The sequence below is a fragment of the Salmo trutta genome, chromosome 14 (genome assembly GCF_901001165.1).
Source record: "Salmo trutta chromosome 14, fSalTru1.1, whole genome shotgun sequence".
NCBI lineage: Eukaryota > Metazoa > Chordata > Actinopteri > Salmoniformes > Salmonidae > Salmo > Salmo trutta.
In genome coordinates, this window is record NC_042970.1 from 65,286,444 (window position 1) to 65,304,453 (window position 18,010).

Here is an 18,010-nt window from a genome sequence, read left to right on the forward strand (position 1 = left end):
GTAATTCAATAATAAATATTGTTGCACCTTTAACCAATAGCCTAACAAATGAGCAACTCGTGACTAAAATACAAAGACTTTTGATGTCTTTTGTTAAGTCATCCACTTTATCAAATTTCAGCAAGCCTGAGCCTCCTGCACCCCTGACCACCACCTGTCTAGTCAATAACTCAACTCCCCCAACACAATCTCCTCCCCGTTCAGTCATACCTTTATTTATTTTTATTCCCTGTTCAGTCACACCCCACTCAGTTTTAGGATCTTAGTGAAACATTCAGTGTTGGTTTTGGGTGTGTTAGGCCAAGGACAGAGTGACAACTCACAGGACGGCAACCAGGGATTGCCTAAATGGGTATCTCCCCTGACGTGGGCATGTTTTCAATACAAACTCCTTTAGTCGTGCTGTTTTCCATATAAGGCATCCAGACCTTGTAAAAGTTGTTCAGTATACCCTTAGTCTTGTAATAAATCACATCTAGTGATACCTAACTTGACACATGCTGAGATAAAAGAACATACTCTTTGCCAGAATTCAGCCAATCTTCACAAGACCATACAGTGCATTCAGAAAGTATTCAGACCCCTTCACTTTTTCCACATTTTGTTACATTACAGCCTTATTCTAAAATGGATTAAATAAGATGTTTTCCTCATTAATCTACACACAATACCCCATCACAAAGCGAAAACAGGTTTTTAGAAATGTTCGCTAGTATATATATATATATATATATATATATATACACATACACATACACACACACACACACACACATACACATACACACACACACACAACTTATGCAAATAAGGTTTCAGACCCTTTGATATGAAACTTCAAATTGAGCTCAGGTGCATCCTGTTTCCGTTGATCAGCCTTGAGATGTTTCTACAACTTGATTGGAGACCACCTGTGGTGAATTCAATTGATTGGGCATGATTTCGAAAGGTCGAAGGAATTTTCCGTAGAGCTCCGAGACAGGATTTTTGCTGCGGCACAGATCTGGGGAACGGTACCAAAACATTTCAGCAGCATTGAAGGTCCCCAAGAACACAGTGGCTTCCATCATTCTCAAGAGGATGACATTTGGAACCACCATGACTCTTCCTAGAGCTGGCCGCCTGGCCAAACTGAGCAAACGGGGGAGAAGGGCCTTGGTCAGGGAGGTGACCAAGAAACCGATGGTCACTCTGACAGAGCTCCAGAGTTCCTCTGTGGAGATGGGAGAACCTTCCAGAAGTACAACCATCTCTGCAGCAATCCACAAATCAGGCCTTTATGGTGGAGTGGCCACACAGCCTTGAGTCTTCTTTGGTATGATGCTACATGCTTGGCACACCTGTATTTGGGGAGTTTCTCCCATTGTTCTCTGCAGGTCCTCTCAAGCTCTGTCAAGGTTGGATGAGGAGCGTCGCTGCACAGCTATTTTAAGGTCTCTCCAGAGGTTCGATCGGGTTCAATCCCGGGCTCTGGCTTGGCCACTCAAGGACATTCAGGGACTTGTCCCGAAGCCACTCCTGCGTTGTCTTGGCTGTGTGCTTAAGACGTTGTCCTGTTGGAAGGTGAACTTTCACCCCAGTCTGAGAACCTGCTCTAGAGCGCTCAGGACTTCATCAATAATTTTTCTGTACTTTTCTCCGTTCATCTTTCCCTCGATCCTGACTAGTCTCACGGTCCCTGCCACTGAAAAACATCCCCACAGCATGATGCCGCCACCACCGTGCTTCACCGTAGGGATGGTGCCAGGCATGATGCTTGGCATTCAGGCCAAAGAGTTCAATCTTGGTTTCATCAGACCAGAGAATCTCGTTTCTCATGGTCAGAGTCCTTTAGGTCCTTTTGGAAAACTCCAAGCAGGCTGTCATGTGCCTTTTAATGAAGAGTGGCTTCCGTCTATACTCGCTGCCAAAGGTGCTTCATCAAAGTACTGAGTAAAGGGTCTGAATACATATGTAAATGTTTTTATTTTTATTTTTTAAAATATACATTTACAGAAATGTCTACAAACCTGTTTTTGCTTTGTCATTATGGGGTATTGTGTATAGATTGGTAAGGGGGAGAGAAAAAAACGTCATCCATTTTAGAATAAGGCTGTAATGTAACAAAATGTGGAAAAATTCAAGGGGTCTGAATACTTTCCGAATGCACTGTAACATGCAAATGTCCCCTTTTGTGTTTTACACCTCCAGCAGTGGAATGACAATTCTGAGTGCATGTAATTCAGTTTCAGTGGCATATAGTATGTTCTTAAACTGCAGTAATTTATGTCTGAGATGATGAGGAATGCCCAGTCATGTTCATATCATCAATAGCTTCTACCAGGTCTTCCTCACATTTTTGTTTTACATGTTTTGTGTCATCGGAAAATGCCTCCAACCCTTGATACAGTTTGGAAATCAACTTTGGATGTTCGTCAGACTGCCTTAAAACCTCTCTGGGACATCTGGGACGCTAGCGTCCCACCCGCGGTACACACTATCAACAGCCAGTGAAATAGCAGGGCGGCAAATTCAAAACAACAAAAATCTCATAATTAAAATTTCTCACACATACAAGTATTATACACCATTTTAAAGATAAGATTCCCCTTAATCCAACCACAGTGTCCGATTTCAAAAAGGCTTTACGGCGAAAGCATAACATTAGATTATGTTAGGACAGCGCCTAAACAAGAAAAACCACACAGCCATTTTCCAAGCAAGGAGGGGCGTCACAAAAACCAGAAATACAGCTAAAATGAATCACTAACCTTTGATGTTCTTCATCAGATGACAATCCCAGGACTCAATGTTACAAAATACATGCATGTTTTGTTCGATAAAGTTCATATTTATGTCCATAAACACCATTTTACATTGGTACGTGATGTTCAGAAAATGTATTCCCTCCAAAACTTCCGGTGAATGAGCACATCAATTTACAAAAATACTCAAACACTGATAAAATTTACAACAGTTATTGAAAGAATTATAGATGCACTTCTCTGACCGCTGTGTCAGATTTTTAAAATGGCTTTCGGCGAAAGCACATTTTTCAATATTCTGAGTACAGAGCTCAGCCATCAAAGCAAGCTTTACAGTTACCCGCCAAGTTCTGGAGTCAACTAAACAAAGAATTAGTATTATAAATCTTCCCTTACCTTTGCTGATCTTCGTCGGAATGCACTCCCAGGACTCCCACTTCCACAAGAAATGTTTGTTTTGTTCGATAAACTCCATATTTATGTCCAAATACCTCCTTTTGTTCGCGCGTTCAGATCACTAATCCAAAGGCAAAATGCGCGAGCGTAAAACCAGAGACAAAAAGGAAACATGTCAAACGATGTTTACAATCAATCCTTAGGGTCTTTTTAACATAAATCTTCGATAATATTCCAACCGGACAATAGCATATTCATTACAAAGGAAAAAGGAGCGGCGCGCCTGCGTGAGCGCACAGTAAACAACTTGTTGGTCCCAGGCTTGAGTCAGCTCCTATTCTCTGCCCAGCAACAGTAGAAGCATAAAACAAGGTTCTAAAGACTGTTGACATCTAGTGGAAGCCTTAGGAAGTGTAAAATGAACCCACAGACACTGTAGTTTGAATAGGGATTAGATAGAAAAACTACAAGTCACTTCCTGGTTGGATTTTTTCTCAGGTTTTTGCCTGCCATATGAGTTCTGTTATACTCACAGACATCAAACCGTTTTAGAAACTTCAGAGTGTTTTCTATCCAAATCTACTAATAATATGCATATCCTACCTTCTGGGCCCCGAGTAGCAGGCAGTTTAATTTGGGCAAGTTATTCATCTGAATTTCTGAATACTGCCCCCTGTCACCAAGAAGTTAAAATAGCATCTGGCTTGTCCAGTGTTTGCTGCATAGAGAGAATAAAGGGTTGTATCTGCAGAAGTGTTTCTCTCCTGTGTCAGACTGATCTTCCCTGGCTGCCTGCTGAGATCCCTATCACCATCTGATCCTCCTAAAAATGAGGGACGACGAAGAATTAATTACATTATATTATCTAAGAATAGAATATATGGTTCAATAATTGAAATGACCATTATTCCCAGATCCCAGACTGTAGCTTTAATGTTAAACTGCTGTCATGTAGCTACTGTAGGTCTACCATCAATTCAAGATGGAACTTTGTATCAGTCACTGATATTGTTAATATACTGCAAAGTTCCATAGACTGGTCTTCCCTGGCTGTCTGACCATTTTGGGGCCCATGTCACCATCTGATCCTGCTAAGACATGTCGAGCATAGTGTTGTGTACTGACTGCACTAGAGGGCTGCATTCTTGCGGTACCCGACAGAGATCATTGCAGCGCGGTTGACATTTTTCATGCTGTGGGTGGTGTTTTCCCACAGATTATTTGGAAACTGGCCTCTTTCTGCATTGTATGCGTTAGTCTACTTATTGTATTAACTGCACATCTTTTTCGCATTATTCACACACAGAATTTTCTTCAACTTCAGTAGCCTACCTCTCCTAGTTGGGCGTGAGAGTTCAACGGTGCATAGTATGTGTGGTCTCATTGATAGAGTAGGCTGCCTACATGCGCTGAGAATCACGTGGCGGTTAAATTGAATATGAAATTAACTTAAATATGATTAGACTGTAGTTTACTGCAGTATCTAAATACATATTGATAATGGAAAGAGGTGGAGGGCTCTCAACTAACGTGAGTCGAAGTGCAATCAAAACATTTAATCATCATACTATGCTGAGCGAGCGCTGCGCCTTTTTATTTTCAAGAAGTATTGATTACCCGTTTATTTGTCTCTGCCTGCAAATCGTTCTCCTAAAGGTAGGCTACATCCTATAGGGCTACGCAAAACGTAGCAAGTGTCGCGGTCATCATTCTTGCTGCTTCCAATTCAGTAGCCATACCTGTGAGATCAGGTGCCCGTGTGGTCTCATTTAAATAGTAGACTATAGCCTATGCATGGGATGATGAGCACGGGGCAGTTATCTTTCCAAGGAAATGTACTTCCTATATAGGCCGATGATTAGGCTACATTGTCTAGAATATTGATCATCCATATTTCTCAAAAAAATATATCATTTAGATTTTTTTTTTACTTCACCTTTATTTAACCAGGTAAGCCAGTTGAGAACAAGTTCTCATTTACAACGGCAACCTGGCCAAGATAAAGCAAAGCAGTGAAACGACAAAACAACAGTTACACACAGGATAAACAAAAGTACAGTCAACACAATAGAAAAATCTATATACAGTCTAAGGCAATAAATAGACCGTAGTAGCGAGGTAATTACAATTTAGCAAATTAACACTGAAGTGATAATGTGCAGATGAGTGTGCAAATAGAATACTGGTGTGCAAAAAGTTAATAAAAACAATATGGGGATGAGGTAGGTAGTTGGGTGGGCTATTTACAGATGGTCTGTGGGCTATTTACAGCTGCAGCGATCGGAAAGCTGATGCTTAAAGTTAGTGAGGGAGATATAGGACTCCAGCTTCAGTGATTTTTGCGATTCTTTCCAGTCATTGGCAGCAGAGAACTGGAAGGAAAGGCGGCCAAAGCGGGTGTTGGCTTTGGGGATGACCAGTGAAATATACCTGCTGGAGCGTGTGCTACGGGTGGGTGTTGTTATGGTGACCAGTGAGTTGAGATAAGGCGGAGCTTTATCTAGCAAAGACTTATAGATGACCTGGAGCCAGCGGGTCTGGCGACGAATATGTAGCGAGGGCCAGCCGACGAGAGCATACAGGTCGCAGTGGTGGGTGGTATATGGGGCTTTGGTGACAAAACGGATGGCACTGTGATAGACTGCATCCAGTTTACTGAGTAGAGTGTTGGAGGTTATTTTGTAAATGACATCGCCGAAGTCGGGGATCGGTAGGATAGTCAGTTTTACGAGGGTATTGTTTGGAAGCGTGAGTGAAGGAGGCTTTGTTGCGAAATAGGAATCCGATTCTGGAAGGAGAGTTTACAGTATAGCCAGACACCTAGGTATTTGTAGTTGTCCGCATATTCTAAGTCAGAACCGTCCAGAGTAGTGATGCTTGTCGGGCGGGCGGGTGCGGGCAGCGATCGGTTGAAGAGCATGCATTTAGTTTTACTAGCGTTTAAGAGCAGTTGGAGGCCACGGAAGGAGTGTTGTATTGCATTGAAGCTCGTCTGGAGGTTTGTTAACAGTGTCCAAAGAAGGGCCAACTGCATACAGAATGGTGTCGTCTGCGGAGAGTTGAATCAAGGAATCACCCGCAGCAAGAGCGCGACATCATTGATATATACAAAGAAAAGAGTCGGCCCGAGAATTGAACCCTGTGGTACCCCCATAGAGACTGCCAGAGGTCCGGACAACAGGCCCTCCGATTTTACACACTATCTGAGAAGTAGTTGGTGAACCAGGCGAGTCAGTCATTTGAGAAACCAAGGCTGTTGAGTCTGCCGATAAGAATGTGGTGATTGACAGAGTCGAAAGCCTTGGCCAGGTCGATGAAGACGGCTGCACAGTACTGTCTTTTATCGATGGCGGTTATGATATCGTTTAGTATCTTGAGCGTGGCTGAGGTGCACCCGTGACTGGGTCGGAAACCGGATTGCACAGTGGCGAAGATATGGATGGATTTGAAATGGTCAGTGATCTGTTTGTTAACTTGACTTTTGAAGTCGTTAGAAGGGCAGGGCAGGATGATATAGGTCTGTAACAGTTTGGGTCTAGAGTGTCTCCCCCTTTGAAGAGGGGGATGACCGCGGCAGCTTTCCAATCTTTCGGAATCTCGGACGATATGAGAGGTTGAACAGACTAGTAATAGAGGTTGCAACAATGGCGGCGGATGATAAAATCTTCCCACTCCTAAAAGGTAGGCTATAAAAATAGCTCAAGAGAAAGTGCAAGTCTCTCTAACTCTGCTCTCTTCAAACAACATCTAGCATATTGCCTGATACAGCCCAGTAATACAATATAAGGGCCATGTGAGAATCTCTGGAAATTTCACCTATTTCCTATGTAATTTTTGTGCATTTGATATTGCCTTGTGGGGACCATGGCTGGCAAGTGATCTGCGTCACATACGCCTAAAATAGCATTGCGGGACTGCGGTTGGGTTTGGGGCCAGTTCTTGCGGTAGCAGGCAAGAAAATAGCCTTGCCGGACCCCCCCCCCCCCCCCCCCCTCTAATTTCCTTCATTTTGTGGCTAGAGTCAAATACTTTCTGTGGCCCACATCAGTCAAACACTTTCTATAGAACAAACTTCATGTGAGGATAGGCAACCAAAATTAATAATTCATGTAGGTGTGTTATATTAAACAGAGGGAGTAAAATGTAGGCAAGCAATAAACATTTCAGAACAACTACTAGTCAAATAAGACATGGGAGAGATGACGAATTTTGGCAAAGATATTTATTTATAGACTAATACACTTGAAACAAATAGCCAACCGAAAACTGCAGACATTACTAGTGCCTCCCCCGCATTCAAACCGACACAAAACATTTTTTGAAACGCAGCCTAACGTGATCAGGAATCTCAACTATCAAGGAAGTCGCAGCAATAAAGAATTGAGTACGTGCGTGTTCACGCGAAAGGGGGGGGATTCTGGCAGGGGGGAGTTTTTCGGCACCGGTATAGCCTAGTGTCTAAGCCTACATTACAAGGTTATTATGGACAAAAGAGCAAGATTTGTTTTTATTTATCTAACTGCAGCATTGATGATCATGTCACCAGAATAAGACGCTCGATATTTATTGGAAAGGAGCATCAAGCTCAGCACCTTGTGTTTTCACCACCCTGTGAAGTTCATCGATACCCATTTCATCTGTAGCCTAGTGGAAGGACCACACATGTCATCGCGTGACTCCAAGTTTACTTTGATATGATGGTTATTATATCAATATTTCCACCACCATTTCTCGCATAATTAATTTTACAGACAAAAAGATCCCACCATGTATATTTATGTTTTGTAGACATTTGGAAAGTTTACCGACATTTGCTGTTTCCATCAGGCCTGTCGTGAATCTTTTTTATCCGACATGTTCTTAACTCGCATAAAAAGGTTGGATGGAAACCTGGTTAGAGAATAATAATTATTCTGATAAAGGAAAAGTGACCTTTTCACAAAACAGAACGAATGTTTTACATTGTGTAAATTATATCAAATTAGTGAAGGAAATTCAGAAATGTATGAAAATGAACAAAATCAGAAAAGAGCTCCATTTTAAACCACTTAGAATGTATTTGTTGCCACCCTAGGATCATGCTACTCGTGAAGCATATTTAGAGCTTTTGTTATTCCAAAACATTAAATGCAGTCATACTGTCTTAGAAATGAGAAATATTGTGATATAATATTATGACCATATTGCCCAGCCCTACATCCAAGTTTTGCAAGTAATCTCATAACACTATATGACTGAGAAGAAACCAGACAAGCAAAATGACAGTAATAATGAAACAATACACCTCCACAGATGGTTTGACAAACCGAAACCACATGAAACTGTTGAAAAAATCAAGACCGTTCGACGGTAGCGTTTTATGAAAGGAACCATTTAACACGTTCAAAAAAGCAGAGACTTCTGACAGGCTGCTCCTGTTTCATTGTAGACTTTTACTGAGGACAATGCAAACTGTCAATCATCAGATCATAGTTTATTTAAAGACAACTGTGTAGAATAACCCTAAATGCACAATCATTAGCTATCATTCTTCTTCTCTGACCCTCCTCACCCCACCCTCTTCCTCCTCACCCCACCCTCTTCCTCCTTCCTTCATTTTACAGATCCCATCTGAAGAGAAATGAATGCGTCATCCCACTTTAGGGTCATCTTACGTTTGCTCACTGCAGTTGCATCATACTGCACAATATACATTTATTATTTCCTTAACTTGCTGGCTACTGGAAATGTATCATCTATCAATAAATATAATTTTCTCCCCCAAAAAAGTGTCTGTCCCTGAATATGCATATTGTCAATACATCCGGTAATTTCTAAATCAATAATGTTATTGTCTGCATTGTGGGCAGAATTTGATATCTCAGAATCTATAATATGCCCTATGCTTTATACAATTGATTTCTTCTTGTAAATATTTCAATCCGAAGCGCTGGGGAGATTTCTCCATCTTATGTAGTTTAATTTGATAAGAGAAACAGCCCTACTAAACAAATGGCGAGGGATGGTGATACTGGTTCTCTATTGGGTTAACTGTCTCAACTGAATTTCTGCTTCATTGTGATGGCACTATTGGGATCTATCTGATCTCTGTGTTGTTACTTCGGATCTACATGACTTTTACCTTCCCATGTCATGAACAGTGTAAAAGCAATGCATCTAGATAAATATTGGGTCAAGTATTATGAGTAATGTGGTAATTTTTCTGCATTTGACTAATGTTTTGTGGACAGAACATTTCACCCTGTGTTTTGCTGTGCTGGTTGTACCCAAGTCTAGTGTTGTCTGTCTATGATAATGAGGTGTCTGTTTCCTTTCCTCCAGACCCTCTGTCCATGAGTCCACAGAAAGCCCTGGAGACCATCGGAGCCAACCTGCAGAAGCAGTATGAAAACTGGCAGCCCCGGGTGAGTGAGTTCACATGGCCCCAATGTTCTCCCTCCTCTCCCACCTCAGTGACCCACCACCCACACACACCAGTCTGTACCTGTACTTAATGTTTTGTGGATCACTGTCTCGCTAGTCTCTAGACAGGCTTCTATATGGCTTGGAGCTATGTGTCCCACGCGTGCACATAAGCAAACTCACTTAAACACACCAACACATACCAACTCTCACTCTCTCTCTCACTCTCTCTCTCACTCACTCACTCACTCACTCACTCACTCACTCACTCACTCACTCACTCACTCACTGTCCCAACCCCCACGACACACACTGTCCCACTACACCACGACACACACTGTCCCACTACAGCTCTACACACGCTGTCCCACTACAGCTCTACACACGCTGTCCCTCTACAGCTCTACACACGCTGTCCCTCTACACACACTGTCCCTCTACACACACTGTCCCTCTACACACACTGTCCCTCTACACACACTGTCCCTCTACACACACTGTCCCACCCCCCCTCTACACACACCGTCCCACCCCCCCACCTGTGCGTCCCTGTTCTCAATGTCGGTATGGGCTCTCTGAGCAGTGGGATATGTTCTCTCTGAAGTGGAGTTGTGTGCTTGTGGTGTCACTGAAGTGAAGTTGCATTGGCTGTGTAAGCCCATAACTTAGTGCCCCTAGTGTTGATATGTTAATACAGACACTTAGAGCAAACTTAGTATGGTCATGATATTGTGTGTGTGTATGGAGTGTACTGGCACTCTGTGTACAGTATGCGTGTGAGCTCACAAAGTTTGTGTATGTGAGAGCGAGCGTGTGTACTGGCGGCTGCCGCTCTCCTTCCCCAGCGGTGAGCAGGGGCCTCATGTCTGTAACCTGTCTGTGGCTAAGAGCTCAGAGCTGGAGCAGATGGCTGGGGCTATCCTCACCTGTATCTCCTAAACACCCACTCACACAGGGGGAGAGCACAGAGAGCATGAGTATGTGAGAAGTATGGAATGGAAAGGAGATTTGAGCGTGGGAAGGACAGTAAGGAGAAGGAGAGAGTGAAACAGACCAGCTGAGTGTGGGCTGAGTGAGCCAGAGGTCAGAACCAGATGGTGGGAGAGAGGAGAGAATGAGCGGGGGAGTGTGAAAGCATTCAGTCTCTTTCAGCCTCAGGACTTATGCCTACTGCTAGGCCACAGACCAGAGACCACTTCTGGGCCACAGACCTCTCTGTATGCTGTAACTAATAATAGCAGCACTGAGCTGAACTCACCCTCTTACCTGTCACACTCTGGGTTCATGTGACTCTGGGTTCACTGTTCATTAATGAAAATGAAATTGGACCTAAAATAACCTTGTGTTTTTGATACATCTAAATATACAAGATACAGTATCATTTACAGTTGAAGTCGGAAGTTTACATACACTTAGGTTGGAGTCATTGAAACTCGTTTTTCAACCACTCCACAAATTTCTTGTAAACAAACTATAGTTTTGGCGAGTCGGTTAGGACATCTACTTTGTGCATGACACAAGTACTTTTTCCAACAATTGTTTACAGACAGATTATTTCACTTATAATTCACTGTATCACAATTCCAGTGGGTCAGAAGTTTACATACACTAAGTTGACTGTGCCTTTAAACAGCTTGGGAAATTCCAGAAAATGATGTCATGGCTTTAGAAGCTTCTGATAGGCTAATTGACATAATTTGAGTCAATTGGAGGTGTACCTGTGGATGTATTTCAAGGCCTACCTTCAAACTCAGTGCCTCTTTGCTTGGCATCATGGGAAAATCTAAAGAAATCAGCCAAGACCTCAGAAAAAAAATTGTAGACCTCCACAAAGTCTGGTTCATCCTTGGGAGCAATTTCCAAATGCCTGAAGGTACCACATTCATCTGTACAAACAATAGCACACAAGTATAAACACCATGGGACCACGCAGCCATCATACCGCTCAGGAAGGAGACGTGTTCTGTCTCCTAGAGATGAACGTACTTTGGTGCGAAAAGTGCAAATCAATCCCAGAACAGCAGCAAAGGACCTTGTGAAGATGCTGGAGGAAACCGGTACCAAAGTATCTATAGCCACAGTAAAACGAGTCCTATATCGACATAACCTGAAAGGCCGCTCAGCAAGGAAGAAGCCACTGCTCCAAAACCGCCATAAAAAGCCAGACTACGGTTTGCAACTGCACATGGGGACAAAGATCGTACTTTTTGGAGAAATGTCCTCTGGTCTGATGAAACAAAAGTTGAACTGTTTGGCCATAATGACCATCGTTATGTTTGGAGGAAAAAGGGGGATGCTTGCAAGCCAAAGAACACCATCCCAACTGTGAAGCACGGGGAATGGCAGCATCATGTTGTGGGGGCACTTTGTTGCAGGAGGGACTGGTGCACTTCACAAAATAGATGGAATCATGAGGATGGAAAATTATGTGGATATATTGAAGCAACATCTCAAGACATCAGTCAGGAAGATAAAGCTTGGTCGCAAATGGGTCTTCCAAATGGACAATGACTCCAAGCATACTTCCAAAGTTGTGGCAAAATGGCTTAAGGACACCAAATTCAAGGTAATGGAGTGGCCATCACAAAGCCCTGACCTCAATCCCATAGAAAATGTGTGGGCAGAACTGAAAAAGCGTGTGCAAGCAAGGAGGCCTACAAACCTGACTCAGTTACACCAGCTCTGTCAGGAGGAATGGGCCAAAATTCACCCAACTTATTGTGGGAAGCTTGTGGAAGGCTACCTGAAACATTTGATCCAAGTTAAACAATTTAAAGGCAATGCTACCAATTACTAATTGAGTGTATGTAAATAAATAACGTTAAAGACTACAGACTACTAAAATGTATATATATTTTTTAAATAAATAAAAGCTGAAATAAATCATTCTCTCTACTATTATTCACATTCTTAAAATAAAGGGGTGATCCTAACTGACCTAAGACAGGGAGTTAGTACTAGGATTAAATGTCAGGAATTGTGAAAAACTGAGATTAAATGCATTTGGCTAAGGTGTGTGTAAACTTCTGACTTCAACTGTACATGTAGCCGTTGTAACTAATAGTCTTCACTTTAGACTTTCAAGATGTCCTGAACCACAATGTGAGTACAACCCTGTTGCACGAAATCAGCTCTGTCTTCCTTCCCGTGTTCTGAAAACTAGAATGGCCACCTCGTTGGTATTTAATCAGTTACTTCCAAATCCAGTGCCTGTACTGCCCATGTTTGGAGGGACTTTCTCCAGTGTTGGCAGTACCAGCCTAACCTGTCATCATGTCTCTCTCTCTGTTTGCTCCTCCACTCTCTCATTGACCCTCCTGGCCACTGTCACAGAACACTGAGAGAAGGCAAAATATTGACCTGGCTGCTGCCCAGAGTCCAGTCTTTACTCTTTCGCTCTCTCAGGGAGTGTTACAGTTGGACAAGAGCATGGTTTGATGGACTACTGTGTTAGGGACTAATCACTATTTCCTGGCTTGGAGTCCATAGCATGCTCAACTATGGCACGTTATCTCACATATGTCCCTCTCTACTGTAAATTATTCACGTGGCCTGTTTTTGGCTCTGGTTCCCTTGGGATGTAGCTAGTGCACTGTAACAGATTTAGCCACAGATGTCTCACCAGTGTATCTATTTAGCTATACATTCATGGCTGTGTGTTAAACCCTTGCTTGGGTATTACACTAGCGTAGCGTTACATTGCTAATTTAGCCCAACATGTTAAACTACAATACTTCGTAATGGCTGTACTGGTGCACTTTAGGCCTATTTGGTCCCCTTGGCTATCATGGCATATCCAAGAGCAGCGTAGCATAGCCTGACCTAGCGCTAGCGAAGCATGCTGCCAGTGGCTCATTATTGATAAAGAGTCTGAGTGAAAGTGACACCAGACTCCTGGCACGGCGGTGCTGCAGAGGGACAACGGGCTAATCTCATCATGATCCATCACCTCGCCAGTCCACACTGACTGACTGATACACAGGCCCAAAATAGACACTCACAGACGCTGGGAGGCCTGGGCCAAAACCTTTGGCAGTTTCTATACCTGTACATGTCCTACCTATATGCTATTCCTTTCCTATTCAATACTTTGCACAGAGATACACACGCATACCAGGGGAGGGTGGCTCATAATAATGGCTTGAATGGAGCGAATAGAATGGCATCAAACTGTGTGTTTTGATGTATTTAATACCATTCTGCTCCAGCCATTACCACGGGCCCGTCCTCCCCAATTAAGGTGCCACCAACCTCCTGTGACACATACGTACAGACAAATATACACATGCTCACAAGCCCGCTCACACGTGACACACAAAGACGATCTGTGGTGAACTGGGATTGTCATCGCATCTCGTCTAATCATCTTCAAAGTTCTCCTCAATATCTCGCCTCCACACTAACCCACTGTTGGGCCTCTGCTCTGCCTCTGATTGGGTTCAATGGGTGCCTTGCTCTACTAGTCTCCTCTCCTCTAGAGCTCATCCTCACCTAGCTAACCCACTCTCCACTTCCTAATGGGCCCTCGTTAATATTTTATCATTTCTTCTTCACTGCTATATACGAACCAACCACCGCTAATGGCAGAGGAGGGAGAAGTGCAACTACCCACACTCCCACACCTATGTGCATAGTAGGCGGTTGCTGCTGTAGCTAGCTCGATTTGTGCTGGCGTTGCACGACTCCTATGAGATCGATAATGATGTAGCCTACATGTTGTATTGCCGTAAAAATGTGACAGCTTGCATAACAACTGCCAGGCGTTGCTTATTAACTCTTGGCTTTGAATGGTAAAACATGACAGATTAGTCAGTGCACAGATTACAATTGCTCACTTGTGATTTGCTCACCAGTCTTCTCTTGACTTAAAGGAGTTACCAGTTCTGTTATACTGTGGATGTCGATTCAACTGAGAACTAGCACTGCACTCAGTTTCATGACTGTCTCGTCTGTGTTGAGATGCCAGTCTTTGCTCTGTTCTGTCTCTTTCTGTCTCGGTTTGCCTTATTCCTACCCTTCCTGTCTCTTTCATGTTCCTTTCTTTTTTCCCATGGCACTTTCTCACCCTCTTTCATATCATGCATTCCTCTTCCCCTTTTCTCCCTCTTTCTCACGAGACAGTTGGTTAGAATTGTTGATTTGTGCCACATGTCATAGTGGAGATTCTTCCCTCTCCTCTCCACTGGTTGAGATGAAAGCTCCTGTTTTTAAAAGCAGCAACATTGTCAGAATGCCATTACCTTTTTAACAGCCCTGTGGCAGAGAAGACTGGCTGAGCAGAGCTGGTATGATTTCTCTGCATGCCTGCATTAGTTTCTTCCGCTCTCTCACCCTTTCTCTAACTCCCCATCTGTCTCCCCCGTAACTTTCTCTCTTTCTTTGAGCTGTTTTGTTCTGTGAGCACTGCACTGGCTGTAGATCTGAGTCCCTGCTGTCCAGTAGAACGCCCTCTACATTATTTATCAGTGTTCTAAAACACTGCTCCTGATTGGATTTTAGATTCTCTTTTATTACCGAGGCTGTGTTGAGATCTCAGCGGGAGAGAGAGAACAGAGCGTGAAAGGGACGAGGTGTTGGGTGACTGAGCTCGCGCGATCTTGACAGTCTAACTCACATTCCATAGTTTATGGTGTGGATGATCGTCTGGCCAAATACAGAGAGGAGTTAAAATTTGGAACGCTAATATTTTCAGAACAAAGTGGAATTCACTTCTTCACATGCGGAGATGGCGTTCCCTCTCCCAATGCTCAATGATTTGCCTACCCCTTTGGCAGGACATCACAAACTATTCAAGCTAGGGGAAACTAGCATATAACGTGGAGATTTCCTACCAGCCCCTCTGGATCGGGGTGGTGGGGGGGGACCATTTGGCACACAGGAAGATGTATGGTTGTCTTCTTCCCTTGGTCAGTGGCCGATCCATAGATCGGATTTATAAACAACATGGTAATGAGATGAGGCACCGGTCAAGGCAATGGGATCCCTATGGGAGAGAGAGGAACCAGTTCAGAGCAGTATCGATCAGCTCTCTGTCTGCTGATCACCTTCATAAATATCATAGGAAAGACGACTGAGATCTATAGACGATCTGGTGGTGGTCGCAAACGTTTAGTACAGATCAAGTGTCGATTTGTATGTTCTAGTACTGTACATTGATCCCCTTTTGAAATGTAAACTTAGTGTAGAAAACAATTAAGAACACCTTCCTAATATTGAGTTGCACCCCTTTTTGCCCCCAGAACAGCCTCAATTTGTCAGGGCATGGACTCTACAAGGTGTCTAGCGTTCCACAGGGATTCTGGCCCATGATTACTCCAATGCTTCCCAGAGTTGTCAGGTTAGCTGGATGTCCTTTGGGTGTTGTACCTTTCTAGATGCACACAGCAAACTGTTGAGCGTGAGAAACCCAGCAGCGTTGCAGTTCTTGACACACTCAAACCGGTGTGCCTGGCACCTACTACCATACCTCGTTCAAAGGTGCTTAAGTCTTTTGTCTTGCCCATTCACCCTCTGAATTGCACGCATACACAATCCATGTCTCAATTGTCTCAAGGCTTAAAAATCCTTCTTTAACCTGTCTCCTCCCCTTCATCTACACTGATTGAAGTGGATTTAACTAGTGACATCAATAAGGGATCATAGCTTTCACCTGGATTCACTTGGTCAGTCTGTCATGGAATGTACGGATGTTCTTAATGTTTTGGTCTCTGTATATTTGTGAGCTATAGAAAAACAATACAAATAATAGTCAAATGCAAAGATTTATATAGAATCCAGGTTGTCCATCAGTGGTCATCTCTCAAAGGCACGGTTTTATTTTCTTTCATCACATTCCTATCGACCAGGGCTGTTCATCTCTGTTTTTTTGTTCCTACCTGGTAGTTAATTGCACTCACCTGGAGTCCCAGGTCTGAATAAGTCCCTGATTAGAAGGAGAGGAAGAAAACTGGAAGTGTTTGGGCCCTCCAGGGCCGACATTGAAGAGACGGTGCATAGATTTTTCTTCTTTCTTTGTACTGTTGGACTGGTCAATAGCCTTGAGCAAATACATTAGACATATGATGGTCGATGTCTTGATTTTATTGCCTGTTAATAATGATTGAGTGAGTGGCAGTGTATTCTCCTGTGTAGGCAGGCGTGAGATGGAGATCATGTCAACCGTGAGTGACAATTGCGTTAGTAAGACCCCACATCATCTCAGTAAGCAGAGTAAGTGAGGTGTGTGTGACTGTGTGGTAGGGGTTTCAGACTGCTCGCTCCATGTCATAAAAGTGATGAACAGGCTGAATAGTTTGACAGAACAAATTAAAGTGGATTGGGTTATTACAGATTTATATGACAGAACTGGCAAGGGGGGGCCATACGTATGACTGAGTTTGTGTGCGTCCGCCACCTGATTTTGTATGTGTGTGTGGTAGGCAGAAGATGGTACATTTGTGTAATGATTGTTGGCTGTGTCCTGCTGCTCTCCACAGTTTCAGTGACTCATCTCTCAGCTGCTGCTCCAGTCATGTTTCTGTGTCAGCGATGTTCAGGGACAAATGGCCAGTGTGGCACTATTATTAAAATATGCCGGCCGCGTGCGTGTGTGAGCGATCCCGTGTCTGTCTTGTGTGTGTGTGTCATTTGGCAAGACCCATTGGAGCCCAGCCATGGAGAGGATACTGACTACAGAGCAGGAGGAGAGGGGAGAGACACAGGAAGACAGGATGTGACTTGGGACAGAAAGAAATGAATGCAACTTCACTTCCTGCGTTTAACTTAATATACAGTTATTCTATCTATGTGTAAATGACTGGCATTGTGGATGGATCTGTCTGGGCTCTAACTTTGTGTGTGCGTGTACAAAACTGATTTGTGTGTTAGGCAAGGCTTGAAATAGGACTGTGACCGTCATGGAATTTTGGATGACTCTAATTAGCCTGCCAAATGACTGCAGTCACCGTAATAACTGTTCAAATAGCAAAAAATATATATACATTTTTTGCAACCCTTCTGTAGTCTTTAACGTTCTTTATTTATTTACATACACTCAATTAGTATTCGGTAGCATTGCCTTTAAATTTAACTTGGGTCAAATGTTTCGGGTAGCCTTCCACAAGCTTCCCACAATACGTTGGGTGAATTTTGGCCCATTCCTCCTGACAGAGCTGACAGAGCTGTAACTGAGTCAGGTTTGTAGGCCTCCTTGCTCGCACATACTTTTTCAGTTCTGCCCACAAATTGTCTATGGGATTGAGGTTAGGGCTTTGTGATGGCCACTCCAATACCTTGAATTTGTTGTCCTTAAGCCATTTTGCCGCAACTTTGGAAGTATGCTTGGGGTCATTGTCCATTTGGAAGACCCATTTGCGACCAAGCTTTAACTTCCTGACTGATGTCTTGATGTTGCTTCAATATATCCACATAATTTTCCTCCCTCATGATGCCATCTATTTTGTGAACTGCACCAGTCCCTCCTGCAGCAT

At 43.3% G+C, this 18,010-nt stretch overlaps 1 protein-coding gene across 6 annotated transcripts in view; it reads left to right on the forward strand.

The window, feature by feature from the left end:
• The window catches only part of rptor (regulatory associated protein of MTOR, complex 1), a 199,409-nt gene that overhangs the window by 30,372 nt on the left and 151,027 nt on the right, over positions 1 to 18,010 (forward strand). For all 6 annotated transcript variants that reach the window (XM_029776869.1, XM_029776872.1, XM_029776870.1 and 3 more), the window contains exon 4: positions 9,462 to 9,544. In XM_029776869.1, coding sequence (XP_029632729.1) covers positions 9,462 to 9,544 — 83 coding nt within the window. The remainder of the gene's footprint in view (positions 1 to 9,461; positions 9,545 to 18,010) is intronic.